This window comes from Rattus norvegicus, chromosome X (assembly GCF_021556685.1).
Source record: "Rattus norvegicus strain SHRSP/BbbUtx chromosome X, alternate assembly SHRSP_T2T, whole genome shotgun sequence".
Taxonomy (NCBI): Eukaryota; Metazoa; Chordata; class Mammalia; order Rodentia; family Muridae; genus Rattus; species Rattus norvegicus.
This window is the reverse complement of record NC_141554.1, coordinates 105,918,037-105,933,303: the sequence shown is the minus strand read 5'-3', so window position 1 is coordinate 105,933,303 and position 15,267 is coordinate 105,918,037. Positions and strand designations below refer to the sequence as shown.

Genomic DNA, 15,267 nt, shown 5'->3' with positions numbered 1-15,267 from the left:
TCCAGAGCGTTTGGCACACAGTAGACAAACAGAATCATTTGAATAAATCTTAATGTTAGGAACGAACCCAGCCAGAGCCTCATCTCCATATATTTAGAGGAAAACTCAAAGAAATGGACTCAGGGGCCGAGGGTGGCTAGTTAATTCGCAAGCAGAGTTCTGGCTTGGGGGTAAAACCCGAGCTGAGAAAGCGCGGGCCAATTTGGAAGTGGGCAGGGTGGAGTTGTAGGGCGGGCCCTTCACTGGACCACGTGGTATGAAGCAACTTCCTCTTTTCCTTTATGCTACTCTTCTTGGATTTTGGCTCCCACAGCGCGGCAGCGCTCCAGGGAAAGGCCGGACGTTACCGCGGTTTGCAGCGGGGAGCAGATCCCGCTCGCAGGGACTGCGGAGCGCGGTGGCCCGAGGGGAGCGGGCAGAGCCGGCAGGGACAACAGCCCCGCGCCGACGCGGTGAGCTCACAGGGCGGTCCCCGAGGCGGGGGCGGGGGGCGGGGGAGGTTGTAGTTCCGGTTCCGTCACCCAGACACGTGAAGGTCGGCGAGTCGGTTCTTTGCTCGCTTCGGCCCGCGTGGTCGTGCCGGGATGGAGTCCTCCTCGTCCTCTTCGGGCTCGGCTTTGGCCGCCGTGGACCCTCAGCTGCAGCATTTCATCGAGGTGGAGACACAGAAGCAGCGCTTCCAGCAGCTGGTGCACCAGATGACGGAACTTTGCTGGGTGAGGAGCTCAGGGCTCAAATCCGGACGCTGTGCCTACTTTCTCCGTGCCCTTGCCCCCACGGGACTTGCTAGAATGTCGGGGACTCCAGAGTGGGAAGTCTTGACCGTACTCCAGGTTCTCAGATTCCTTATGCTGAGCCGGGAGGGACTATGGTGACTTTTCAAGGAGACCGTAGGTGCAGAGGATTGGGAGTCACACACTTACACTGCTGTCCCACCCAGCACTCTGAGGCACGTGAGGTTCAAGCTGGTTGGTGCTGGCCACTAGAACGCATCAGAGTACCCAGTCCTGGAGTTTTAGGGAGCCAGAATCCCAGAGAGTCTGTGACTTATTTCTGGACTCCTCGGGATTTACCTAGATTACCCAGATACAACCCCTCCTGATGAAAAGACAAGCGGCACTGTCTCATTAAGTATAAAAGTGGCATAATCTCTCCTAACATACACATTTATTTGCCGTCACGTTGAGTCGTTGTGTAATGCCAAGCCATTAAGGTTTGAAGGTTGAGAAATTGAGTCTGCTCGGAGAGGGGACTTTGGCAAAAGGGCAGAGGCATTTGTTTGTAGCTGAGATCAAAGTGTTCTGGTTGCCAAGGGCAGCACACTGCCCTCCACTGACATAAAAACTTAAGAGAATTTCAGAGGCCAAGGATAATATCCATTGGAATGGGAGAGACTTTTAAGAGTTGCGTGTAAGAGCAGAGAACCATGAACACAAATTCATTTCTAAAACCTTCAAGCTGACATTGCTTTACTTGATCCTTTTTCTGTAAACGTAGAATAGATATTGCTAGACAGTGATCTTTAGAAATTCTCCATTAATTCTGGTTTGCCTTGGATCAGAGGGTTTCCCTCTTTCTTCTCTCTCTTTCTTTCTCTCTTTCTCTCTTTCTCTCTCTCTCTCTCTTTCTTTCTTTCTTTCTTTCTTTCTTTCTTTCTTTCTTTCTTTCTTTCTTTCTTTCTTTTTTCTAGGCAAGTTTTCCTGAATTTCAGGCTGGCCTCATACTGAACGGATAGCTGAGAATAGCCGAAAATTACCTTGAATTCCTGGTCTTCCTGCCTCCCCACCTTTTAAGGACCAAGTTTACAGTCATTCACCATCATCTCCAGCTTTTTAAAACCCCTTTTAAAAATGAGTCTTTAGAGACAGGGCTTTACTATTCACCCTCTAGCTGTCTTGTAACTAGAAGTCCCTCTGCTCCCAGCAAGCTAGAATAGGTTCTTTTTCTAAAAGTCTTTGATTCATTATATTTTCCTGGGAGTTAGGTGTGGTTAATGACCATTAAGGATTGATGATGGGACTTGCCTTTAATTCCAGCCAAGGCAGGTTGATCCCTTGAGTTCAAGGCCAGCATGGTCTACAGAGTGGGTTCCAGGACAGCCAGGGCTACACAGAGAAACCCTGTTTTGAAAAAACCATAAAAGAATGAGCTAGGAAAGAAAGATTTATTTTTTCCAGTGTTCTAGCCACAAGTAAGTGTTTCATGCTCTAATAAAAGAACTCTGTATCTACAACCAGATTAAAGCAGCCCAGATTAAAACCCAGTGGTTACTTAAGGACGGACAGTAGGATGAGGAATGGTTGGGAAGGAGAGGGAGGGGCTTGAGAGTGTCATGGTGAATATGATCAAATTATATCATACACATATAAGAAATTGTTGAAGCATTTTTTTATTATTTTTGTTTCCCTTTTCTTTTTTTCGGAGCTGGGGACTGAACCCAGGGCCTTGTGCTTGATAGGCAAGCGCCCTACCACTGAGCTAAATCCCCAACCCCGAAGCATTTTTTTAAAAACCTGAAATACAGGGCCTTCTTTAGAAAACATTAGGTTTTCAGTTCTCCTGAGGATTCAAGAACCTTTGGTGTGTTTGGTAGGAAAATCAGTCCCTGAATTTTGGGAGCAGAGACAAAGGGATCACAATTTCCAGGCCATCAAGCCCTACACAGTGAGACCTTTTCTCAAAAGACAACACTGCTTTAAATAAACAAGGTTATAGAACGTTGGTATGTAGATTTTCTTGTTCATTTTAGGGTACCTAACTGATTTATCTCTTAATCATTTTCTTCCACCGTTCATTTAAAGGCATTTAATGTCAGCATGTTGTATGTAGAGTTACAGTCCAATCCAGAAAAGGGTTGGGTTTTTTAGGGGGGGAGGGGGTGGAGACAGGGTTTGTCTGTGTAGTCCTGGCTAGCCTCGAACTCAGATCCACCTGCTTCTGCCTCCTAAGTGCTAAGACTAAAGTTGTGTGACACCGTCAACCTCCACCCCCTATAAAAAAGGTTATTTCAGTTGTATTTGTGCTTTTCTTACTCTTACATCTAAGGTGTGCCACTTTCTGGCCCCTTTGAGCAAACTCTGCCAGAGTTCCAACTTAATCAAATGAAGACTGATATTGGTGTCTATTCCATGCCTTGCTGCAAAAAGTAAGCCTGTGTCCAGTTGCTTAACAATTGGTAAGATACCAAATGGGAAAAGTTTTATATTTTTTTTCAGTCAGCATAAAAAAAGCCCATGGGCTTCATCACGGCATATGTGTTCTTTTAACACATGTTTTTCTTGCCTGTCTTTGATTTCTTTCTATCATAGTCTTCTTTCTAGTTCGTTCTCTCTCTCTCTCTCTCTCTCTCTCTCTCATATACAACACACAGACAGACAGACAGACATAATTTTAAGCTAGGTGCCACAGGTAAGAGAAAATAGGTCTAAATGTATTAACAAATCAGATGATTTAGGCAGAATTATTTCGATAAGCAAAGGACCTTGATTCGCAAGTTCCCTTTGTAATTCTGTTTCTTGTTCTGAACAGGAGAAGTGCATGGATAAGCCTGGGCCTAAGTTGGACAGTCGGGCTGAGGCCTGTTTTGTGAACTGCGTTGAACGCTTCATTGATACAAGCCAGTTCATCTTAAATCGACTGGAGCAGACCCAGAAGTCCAAACCTGTCTTCTCAGAAAGCCTTTCTGACTGATCTCAGCATTACCTCTTTGGAAAAGTAGTTCAAGAAGGGAAGAGCTGCTGCTGAGGCGGTTAAAGAAATGGCTATGGGGGGATTAACTCCCAATTCTCTTCATCATCTTGGGACATATTGTCACCTGAGAATGAACAAAGACCAATTTTTATGTATGGGAGTTGAGAGTCACGTGTATTTGGTTGTGTTTTTTAAGCTAACCGTGTGGTAATAATTTAGATAAATGGAAGTATGAGACGCGTATTGCTGTGTATTGGGACGGCGCTTTCTCAAGGTCCCTTATTAACTACTTTATAGAATTTGGACAGTGGAACTGCTTTCTAGAATTGGATAGTGGGACCACGTAGGGTGAATCTCGATTTGTATGGGTTTATATCTGAATTTTTTTTAGGGAGAGCTTTATGGCAGAAAAATTGGCAGTGGGGAAATACCCTGGCACTGATGAACTGTGAGCTTTCTCACAGTTTGACTTAGAGCTGAAAAAAAGTCCTATGGAGGATTCATATAATCCACCTTCTTAGATTGTCCCTCTGCCCTATACTGTGACTTACTTAAATGTCAAATTGAAAATACGGTCTCAAGGTAGAACAGGAAGCGTGAGAATCCAAAGGGCTTTAGTCATATAGGAACCTAGTTCATGAACATTATTCTTATCACCAGACAGCCACAGGAAGAAGTTAACTTACTTCGTATATCAGGATACAAAACATTCACAGATGTGCCTAAAGAAATAACGACTTAGGCCAGTTTAAAACTAACAACAGATTCAGGTAGAGGTGCATGCCTGAATGTTAGTCATAAATTCCATTAACTGCATTCTTTTGGTCACGGAAATAAAAGCTCGCCAGATCAACTTTGTGATGAAGAGGCTTTCTGTTTTGCGTTTTTAACTGCAACTCATTTTATGGGGGCTCATTTCAAGACAGAAATGTAGTTAGCTTCTATTCTAGAGGTCCCTGAAGTTTTTGTGAGAAGAAAATACTTGGAGATGAGAAGGGAAAAACACTGTGCTAATACCGTAAGTTTCTGATAGGAGCCTGTGTTGACTCCCCTCTTGTATTGAAATTCTCATAGACTAAAGGAAAAGTGTCTAGTACAAATCATGAATCTGGACAAATACACAGTCGTAATATATCCTCATGGGCACTACCAGAAAATTTTGGCAAATCGTGATGATATATATATATATATATATATATATATATATATATATATATATATATATGATGTCTATGATTATATGACAAACTAAAGTGCCTTTTCCAAGCTAGACTCAGGGATTGAATAGAACCAGCCCTAAGGTTGGAGAGATTCGTCCTAGCCAAGGGAGACAGTGAGATTTCAGTGTAGTAAGCTCCATTGAGAAGCAACAAAAAGTAAGTCTGAACACAATAAGGGTGTTAGGAAATGCTTGTAGGGCATTGTTAGTTTCTAACAGCTAGCAGCCTAGACCTGAAAGAACCAAGTGACTAAGCCTTACAGGTGCCAAGGGAAATTGGTAGAGGTAACCGTCTAGGAGCCTCAGGGTAGAAGTTACAAAACTAAGAGTGACTAAGGAGAACATAGGACAGTGTGAGGCCTTTCTGCTGTTACCTAGCATGATGGAAAAAGATGTGATTTTTTTTTTTGCAAATGTATGATGTCATATAACTTGCTGCTTGGTGCAAGAGTACTTAGGGTAGACATCTGACTGGCATATAACTTATATGTCAAGGTAAAATCCAAGTGGCACAGGAGGTCTTTTGTCTTTTTTTTTCCTTTGTGTTTTGAGACAGTGTCTGTCCTGGCTGCCCTGGAGTTCACTCTGTAGACCAGATTGGCCTCGAACTAAGAGATCCCAACTCTCAAGTGCTGGGATGAAAGAAATGCCCCAGCACGCTGGAACTTATTCTTCATTCTTACTGTATCTTATTACTATATCATTCTTTCTGATTACTCATTCAGTAACAACATCTTCTCATTGTATATATGCCGGAAGTTAAATGTTTTCACTCTATAATCATCACATGCTCAGCTAATACATCCAGAGAGGTCACACATTATGTCAGATGTGTACATTATGCTTTGACACTGTCGTGTTCAAAAGCACAAGGTACGAGGCAATGGAGAAGGAAAAGTGGAACAGTTTTTCCTGCTTCCAGAAGTGTAAGAGCAGCCCCTAGGGTTTTGTCAGCCTTAGGGTTTCACATTCAGCTGTCCTCAATTCTAGTGGTACAGTTCAGTTGTTTCCATTCCCTCGTCAGGAGGGGTTATTCCAAGGATTGTCCACTGGCACAGTTCTCTTAAAACTCTTCCAGGCTTATATTTCTTAGCACATAATTGAATCCCAGGCTGATGGAGGCCAGTCTTGTGTTCCACATCTTCAGTCTATGTAGGCTCATAGTCTATGTAGGCATATGGGCCTTACTCAGATGTGCCTTGCTCAAATGTATGCTTTAGATAGGGTTAAATGCATTCTCATGGCTTCATGTACTGAAAACTTGGCTCAGTGTGGTGATAACAAAAGGAAAAATTAAGAGATGGAATCTGAAGGTTGAGATGGTTTAGTGGTTACGATCATCTGGTGCTCTTGTGGAGACACTGGGTTCAGCTTCCAGAACCCACATGGCGGTTTACAGTTGACTAACTCCAGTTCCAGGGGATCCAACTCTCCTCTCTGGCCCCTGGGTTGTGAGGTGTAGACATACATGGAGACAAAGCACTCATACAAAAAATATATCGGTAGGACCTGAGGGTAGGTCATTAAGTCATTGGTGACATTAAGGTACCTTTCACAGGGCACTGACTTCTTCAAAGAATGAGTTATTAGGAGACCCATGCTCCCACCTGCCATAAAGTGGTAGCTCTAACAGGAGCACTTGCCACGGCCAATGTATTGTTTGAGCACTCAAAACTCTAGATCTCAACATTTTATAGTCATCCTGCTTCGGGTGTATTATCTTACTATATTGTCAAAAGGCAACAGGTGTGGACTCAAAAAAGAGCATCTCCAAAGGCTTAGACAAAAAGGAAGCTAAAAAATCCATTAACAAAACCATAGATAGGACCAATAAAATTCCTAAGACCATCTTAGGCTGCCATTGCTTGGGTTGGGGAAAGAACAACAAAGGAAGTACTATGGACTTACTGGACACATTTAAGCCCAGGTTTGGACAGTTAACTTTAATGGTCACAAATCACAGGACAGATCAAGTACATCCAGACCAGGACTGTGCTCCTAATTGACTTTCCTAAACAGCACGTACTTTCAAGGTCATGTCCAACTGAGCGTCCTCTAAAAAGGGCAAGAATATTCAAAGTGGTTAGGTTAGTTACTGTGGCCATAGGAAGGTTTCACTAAGGACGTGTAATACAGAAGTGACTACTCAGGGCCACGAACATGACTCCTGGGATAAAAGAATTACCCTTTTAATTCTTAAGTAAGAACTCTAAAGTGATTTTGCAAATTCCTTAGCACCTTAATAAGCATTAGTTCAGGGGTTGGGGATTTAGCTCAGTGGTAGAGCGCTTGCCTAGGAAGCGCAAGGCCCTGGGTTGGGTCCCCAGCTCCGAAAAATAGAACCAAAAAAAAAAAATAAGCATTAGTTCAGCGCTTAGACCATTCATATAGGAACTTATTTAAAAAGACAAAAACTTCGCATAACTAAACCTACATCTTCCAAAAGTCAGTGTCACAAATGTAAGGCCTATCTGGCATATTCCTGACAGTTTCTGCGGTGCATAAATTTATAGAAAGGACAATAATAGGATACGGAAAGTCAAGGTTCTGAAAGACTACCCAAAATCAAGGGCTGGTGAGATGACTTAGTGGGTAGAATTGCTTGCCACTAATCCTAATGACCTGAGTTTGATTCCCAGGACCTACAAGGTGGAAGAAGAGAACAGCTTTCTCGAAGTTGTCCTGACTTTCACACACATGCCTTGTGTGGTGGTTTGAATGAGGATGGCCCCCATAGGCTCACAGATTTGAATAGTCATCAGGGAGCGGCACTGTTTGAGAGGATCTGGAGATGTGGCATTATTGGAGGAGGTGTTAGTAGAAGTGGGCTTTGAGGTTTTAGAAAGCCCATTCTAAGCCCAGAGTGTGTCTTTCTGCTCTCTGCAGAGCCTGCTGGAGAACGGTCAGCTACTTCTGCAGCACCTTGTCTGCCTGTGTGGCACCATACTTCCCACTATGATGCGAATGGACTAAACGTCTGAAACTGTAAGAAAGTCGTGATTAAATGTTTTCCTTTGGAAGAGTTGCTGTGGTCAGGGTGTCTGTTCGCAACAGAAGAACCCTGATTAAGACACCATTGCACGTGTGCACCTGCTCTCTCACCTGGCCCCCTCCCCGACACGCAGGCGCGTGGGCACACACACACATTCACAGCTATTACTGCTGCCACTGCCACTGCCACCGCCACTAGTAATATGAGAGCTGGTTCATCCAGTGCTGGGAATAGAACTGAGAACTTTCCGCATGCAAGGCAAGGATTCTATAAGACTACACATCATTAGCTCACTTCTGCTGTGTGTGGGTGTGTAACATACACAGTACTTCATGAATACTTACTATCCCTAGCTGTTAATTTGAATAAAGAAGATTTATTTATTTTATGTATATGAGTACACTGTAGCTGTCTTCAGACACACCAGAAGAGGTCATCAGATCCCATTACAGATGGTTGTGAGCCACCATGTGGTTGCTGGGAATTGAACGCAGGACCTCTGTTAGAGCAGTCAGTGCTCTTAACCCTTGAGCCATCCCTCCAGCCCCTGAAGGTTTTTTTATATAGTATCTGGCCTGGTGCTCACTGTGAAACCCAGTGTAGCTTTAAACTTAAGGCAGTCTTCTGGCCTCAATCCCTGAGTGCTTAGATCACGAACATTCACTTTATTGCTCATCTCTTAATCTAAAATTTGTCCTTTGGTGTTTTTGAGACAGTCTTCTGTGTGGCTTTGGCCATCCTGGAGCTCAGTATGTAGTCTCGACTGGTCTTGAACTCACAAAAATCCTCCTGCCTCTGCCACCTGAGTGCTGGGATTAAAGATGTGTGCAATCTGAAACATTTTGAGCTTTATATTAGCACTCAAACATTTTTAGACTTCAGATTTCTGGATTGTGTAAATAAGTATTTCTGTGTATATATTTATGTGTAAATGCAGATATTGAAATATCTGAAAGAATTTTGAGGCATTTCTGGTTCCAAGTGCATAGTATAAATAATACTCCATCCGTATGTTGGCAAAAGGTTTTTTTGTTTTTTGTTTTTTTAAGACAGGGTTTCTCTGTGTAGCCCTGGCTGTCCTGGAACTTACTATGTAGACCAGGCAGGCCTCAAAGATCAGCCTGCGTCTGCCTCCCAAGCACTAGGATTAAAGGTATGCACTACCACTGCCTGGTAGAAAAAATACAAATTTTACTGTAAGGCAAAACTACGTTCAATCCCATGCAACATCTGTGCAACCTCAGGCAAGTCATTTAACCTATTTCACAAAGACATGCAGGCATGTAGGGGTGTGTGTATGTACGTCTGTGTCCGTCCATATGGAGGCCAGTGTTTAAAACGAATATTTTTATATCATTCTCTACCTAATTTTTGAGACAGGGTCTCTCACTGAACCCAGTCCACCATATTGACTAGACCGGATGACCGGCAATCCCTGGGATTTGCCTATCTCTGTTCCCCAGCATTGGGGTAACAGGTATACGTTTCCATGCTTGGTGTTTGTGCTCATACTAAACTGAGGGATCCAAACTCTGGTCCTCATCATTGTGCAGCAAGCAGTTTACCTACCGAGTTACTGCCTGGACCTCACTTAACCTCTTTCCTCATCAGTGTCTTCACCTATAAAACTGAGATAGTTGCACCTACCTCACTTCAGTGTTGTGAAATGAGATGTTGAAAGCACTTGACATGCTGTAAATTGTAGCTGATTATTAGCTGTTGTTCGGAAACGAGCATCTTAAAATTATTTATTGTATATGTGTAGAGGGGTGTGTGTACACATACACCTGTCTCTTGTTGAGGTCTGTCCCTCCCTAGCAAAGCTGTAGCCATTTCATTCCATGCGCGCTAGCTATTTCATATTGTCCCTATGACATGCCTACCAGTCATCAACACAGAAAAATAAAACTTGACTCAGAGCCAGGTCCTGCTGTCCACATACCCTGTTATGTTCTGTATGTTCTGACGTTTGTTAATCTAAGAAATTCCACAACTATAAGCTTATGTAGGACCCATCAAATTAAAGTTCAAGAAAAACTACCGCTTCTAGCACTTGCATATGACCTCATTGTGGGTTTTGCGGTATTAGTCCTTATAAGCTGGCCCTGAGAAATGTCCACTCTGAAGCTGTTGCCCTGGTCAATCAGTCTTCGGGTGTATGTTCAATAAACCATCCCTGTCTTACTTAGATCAGTGTTCGTCTGGTTTGTGGGGCAACTCCTGAATCCCAACACTTTCTTTCTCTACATGTGTGTATATGTGGATAGATAAGAGGACCCAAGAGTCATTATTTTATGTATGTATGAGTACACTGTCGCTGTCTTCAGACACACCACAAAAGGGCATCAGATCCCATTACAGATGGTTGTGAGCCACCATGTGGCAAGCAGATCTCCATAAATTCGAGGCCAGCCTGGTTTACAGTTAGTTCCAGGACATCTGAGGCTGTTACAAAGAGAAACCCTGTGTTGAAACAAAACAAAACAAAAATTATCTTGAGATGCTAGAGAGATTTCTCAGTTCTTAAGACCACTTGTTGTTCTTAAAAAGGACCTAAATTCAATTTCAAGTACCCACATGGTGGCTTACAGCTATCCACAATTCTAGTTCCAGGAAACCCAATACCCTTAGTGTGTAGAAGAGTGTTAATCCAGCAATATGGCTGCTTTGGCAGGGGATCACATCCAAAGAACTAGGTCAATGCGATCCAACTTGAATGACACCCCTTTAATCCCTCTGGCTAGAATATAGACACCCTTAGTACACACTTTAATCCCAGTCTAACTGAGGGGCAGACAAAGTAACAAATCAGAGAAAGATTTGACTGAATAAGCCAGAGTCAGATACAGATAAGCCCATCTCTCATGAGAACAACAGGAAAGAAAGTCTACTTAAGAGCAGTCAGTGCCAGGAGAAATGTGGAATTGAGTTCTGTTGAGTTCATTGCAGTTCTCTTCAGCTCCATGCGGTTCAGAGGCAGTTTTCCAGAGAAATTCAGTTAGAAGCCACAAGAAGGTATTTGAATCAGACAGTTTGGAGAGGAGTTTGAGCCACAACAGATGAGTAGAACCAGCCAATCAAGAGTTCAGAAAGAGCCAAAAAGAGTGATTCTATCTGTTTAGCTGTAAGTCTTGGAGACTTAAACATTCTAGGCCTAGGTGAGCAGACAGAGGTTGGAAGGTGAAGCCTTCAAAGTCCAGGCTTGCAGAAAATTAGATTGTACTGAGGCTAGAAGCTGTAAGCTGTGTATTCATAAAGCTTAGGTATGGCTCTCACCTCATCCCTTCCTCTAAGGGATTTAGATTTACATTGGTGGGTACCAGGTACATAGGTGGTGCACATATCTACATGCAGGCAAAAACTTTGGGGTTTTGTCCTATAATCAATGAAAAGTTATTGGAACAATTTAGATGCTAGAGTAACATATTTCCATTTCAATGATTATTCAAAATGTCATATATATATACACATTTAAATTTGTATCCGTTCTTTACTACTGCTGAACCCCATTCCAACTTCATGACCTCTTTTTCCCATTATTATTATTATTAGTAGTAACCCCTTTACTCTAATTTGTGCTGATCATATGAGTATGGGTATGAGGCTATTCATTCACTGGGGCCTGAAAAATTATTAATAGTTGGTGTAATTTGGTTTGCTTTTGCTTTTTTTTTTTTTTTAATGTAGAGAACCAGCCTTCTCTTTTAGATTTCTTTATTTCATGTGGGTAGGTACACTGTCGCTGTCTTCAGACATACCAGAAGAGGGCATCCTATCTATGAGTCACCATGTGGTGGCTGGGATTTGAACTCAGGACCTCTGGAAGAGCAGTCAGTGAGTGTTCTTAACCTCTGAGCCATCTCTCCAGTCCCTTGTGGGTTTTGTTTGTTTGTTTGTTTGTTTTTTGTTTTTCTGTTCTTTTTTTTTTTCTGGAGCCGGGGACCGAACCCAGGGCCTTGCTCTTGCTAGGCAAGCGCTCTACCACTGAGCTAAATCCCCAACCCTTTTCTGTTCTTTTTAAGACAAGTTCTCATGTAGTTCTAGACTGACCAGAAACTTGCTCTGTGACCCTAGGCTGATCATGAATTCCAGATCTTCCTTTATCTCTCAAGTGCTGAGATTACAGTGGGTGCCACCGTGCCTGGCTCCATGAATACTTTTAGAACTTGTAAGAAATATATAATTTGGGCAGTCCTATAGCCTCTCATGGCGGCGGTAGGGACCTGGGCGCGGCGCCGCGGTGATTGAGCTGCGAGCCTGGCGGGCGTGCGCCTTGCCACGTGCCCTCCCCACCCCCGGGCTCTTCACCCTGATGCTGCACGGGTGCTGAGCCCGCCCGGGTCGGGACGATGGTGAAGTATTTCCTGGGCCAGAGCGTGCTCCGAAGTTCCTGGGACCAAGTGTTCGCTGCCTTCTGGCAACGGTACCCGAATCCCTATAGCAAACATGTCTTAACCGAAGACATAGTGCACCGGGAGGTGACCCCTGACCAGAAGCTTCTGTCCCGGAGACTCCTGACCAAGACCAACAGGATGCCACGTTGGGCAGAGCGACTGTTTCCCGCCAACGTTGCTCACTCGGTGTACATCCTGGAGGACTCGATTGTGGACCCACAGAATCAGACCATGACCACCTTCACTTGGAACATCAACCACGCCCGGCTGATGGTGGTGGAGGAACGATGTGTTTACTGTGTGAACTCTGACAATAGCGGCTGGACCGAAATCCGTCGGGAGGCCTGGGTCTCCTCTAGCTTATTTGGTGTCTCCAGAGCTGTCCAGGAATTTGGTCTTGCCCGGTTCAAAAGCAATGTGACCAAGACAATGAAGGGCTTTGAATACATCCTGGCCAAGCTACAAGGTGAGGCCCCTTCAAAAACACTTGTTGAGACAGCCAAGGAGGCCAAAGAGAAAGCAAAGGAGACCGCACTGGCAGCTACAGAGAAGGCCAAGGACCTGGCCAACAAGGCCGCCACCAAGCAGCAGCAGCAGCAGCTCGTATAGCCCTCTTCCTCTCCCTCCTCCCCCGTGTACTTGATTATTAAAGATGAACCTGCAGCCCTCTCTGCTGTCTGGGGTGGTGGGTCAGAGCGCTGTCCTGGTCAGCATCTGCACCACGTCCAGGTCTATCTGCTGGGCCGGTCGAGGGGTGCAGTGACTTGCCCAAGGTCACAGCAGTGCAATAGACTGTACGCTCCACGAGGGCAGGACTCCCCGTGTCCTCTGCTGGGTCCCACGTCCCCTGAACAATATTTAGCACATAACAGGCACTCAATAAACACATGATTTGACTGCCAAAAAAAAAAAGAAATATATAATTTGAAAGTCCTCCAGTTACCCTTATATATCCATTAAGAAAGATCACTTTAGCAGCAATACAGAGATTGGGGTGGAGAAGAAATAGTAATAAGAGTATTATTTCATTAGTTGAGGGAAGAGACTGCAGGAAAGGATTACGGTAGAAGTGGGGAAGAAGAAGGTCAATACGAGGAAGAGAATGAAGTTCTGAGAGAGACACTTGAAGTGAAGTAGAACGGGGAGGGGGGATAGAAGGGAAATAGGAGCTGGGAGTTAATCGCAGCCACTCAGGACCTGAAGCAGAAAGGTTTTTGTTCAAGGTCAGCTTGAGCTATGAGCTATGTAACGTTAAGTTTGTCTCAAAATAAACAATTTAAAAATGGCTGTGGATGTAGCTCAGTGGTCAAACAATTGCTTTACATGAACACAGCTGGTTTCAATCCCTGCTGCTGTGGAAAAGAAAGCAGAGGAAGAGGTTCATTGGAGAATAATGTGCTGATGAGAATGGCAACAAACGTGGCTAGACAGGAAGATAATAGACTAATCAGGTTGAATGGGCCACATGGGGTTTCCTGTTTGGCTAGCCTCAATTCCACCCACTGGGTAGCCCCTGAAGTTATTTAGTGCCTCCTTCAAATTAAGAAGCATACACAAACACCTACATTCAGAAACCCACAATGCTCTATAAAATTTCAACTGGAAAAATTAACAAACAAGCCAAGCACAAAAATGGTGAACTGAAATGAGTCACTGAATTTTTGTTTTGTTTTGAGACTGGATCTTCTCGACCCAGGCTGGCCAAGGGTCGAGAATTCCTAATCCCTCCTGTCTTGACTGCTCCAGTGTTCGGCTTATAGGCCAGCATTACCACACCCATCTCATTTGACTTTTATTTTGATAAAGAAAGAATAGAAACAAAAAATAAACAGTTCTTGGTATGCATGAGACCTTGGCTTTGGTTCTCAGTGTAACACACAGAAAATTTTAGAGTATTTCAGATTCTCAAATTTCGAAGTAGCTATGTTCAACCTGTATCACGCTGTCTTCGGGAGAATTCTGTATTTGTGTCATCTTGCCTCAGGGACTCAGCAGTTATTTGTGTGACTGTAATTCCTCCCTGTAGTTATATATTTTTTTAAAGGTTTAGACTACTTGATACACATTGTACCTGGCCTGATTTACTAATGTAGTACTGTTCCAATTTAATCCAATGTGGCCTGGCATTGCTAGACACACATTGTTGCTACAAAGTGGAGATTATCAATACTGCCTACTTATTTTCTAGATAGGTATTTTTTTTTTGCCATCCTCATATACAAGGATATACCTTGTTTTTAAGGGTTAATCTCAGTTTCCTGTGCTTTCTGATTTTTCCTTCCCTCGGGCAGGTCTTAAGGACATTTGCTTTTCTTCAAGACTGCCAATACTGTCAGGTTCTCCTTCCCACTGTACCATTCGTCCTGTTCTCTAGAAGTCACTGTAGTCCCAAGTCCATTTCTCTTCATAAGGGAAACCTCCAAGGTTTTACAAACATTTCTAATAGACAGCTCTGACTCATTTAAATTCTCACTGATATGAATCCTTCTCAGAAGCCAAGCTTGGTGGTGTATCCCTGAATTCTAACACCAAGGAGGCTGAGGCAAGAGGATTTTGAGTTCAATCCCAGTCTGGCTCACGCATCTTTGATGTCAAACTGGGCTACAGAATGAGCCACTGTCTTTAAAAGAGAAGCAAGGCAGGCTAGATGGCTCAGAGGGCAAAGATACTTGCCATGCCAGCCCTAACAATCTGAGTTCAATTTCTGGATCCTACTTAAAGGTGAACAGGCATAACTGACACCACAAATTTGTCCCCTGACCACCAAGTGCACATTGAGGCATGACACCCCTTACTGTAATAAGAATTTTTTAAAAAAGCAAGACAATAACAGGAACCCAGATCCTGAGGACCCCTTCTCAGTCTTTTTCTTTGTGTGGGTTTTCATTAGGATTTCCCACTAAATTCTGAAGTCAGAAACTGAGAGAATTTCTGCTCACACTGATAAATATGAGTCTTTTTGGCTCCATCTA

The 15,267-nt window shown here is 43.6% G+C and overlaps 2 protein-coding genes and 1 non-coding gene across 3 annotated transcripts; 2 read left to right on the top strand and 1 right to left on the bottom strand.

Moving 5' to 3' along the window:
* The first annotated feature begins 306 nt into the window (after nt 1–306).
* On the top strand, nt 307–4,543 carry Timm8a1 (translocase of inner mitochondrial membrane 8A1). The gene is given in 2 exon segments (NM_053370.4): nt 307–716; nt 3,529–4,543. Coding segments are annotated over 2 exon segments (294 nt in total). The 5' UTR covers nt 307–584; the 3' UTR covers nt 3,691–4,543.
* Trnad-auc1 (transfer RNA aspartic acid (anticodon AUC) 1) lies at nt 2,417–2,497 on the bottom strand. The gene has a single exon. It is a non-coding gene; the product is annotated as a tRNA-Asp (tRNA).
* A 7,548-nt stretch (nt 4,544–12,091) lies between the features above and the next one.
* Nucleotides 12,092–13,211, top strand: LOC147998313 (PRELI domain-containing protein 1, mitochondrial). Its single transcript, XM_087600997.1, has one exon. The coding sequence runs from the start codon at nt 12,251–12,253 to the stop codon at nt 12,902–12,904; it is 654 nt and encodes a 217-aa protein (XP_087457123.1). The 5' UTR covers nt 12,092–12,250; the 3' UTR covers nt 12,905–13,211.
* The last annotated feature ends 2,056 nt before the right edge of the window (nt 13,212–15,267 follow it).

Excerpts from the sequence above, each read along its gene's own strand:
- LOC147998313 (XM_087600997.1), top strand. The coding sequence starts at position 12,251 with ATGGTGAAGTATTTCCTGGGCCAGAGCGTGCTCCGAAGTTCCTGGGAC.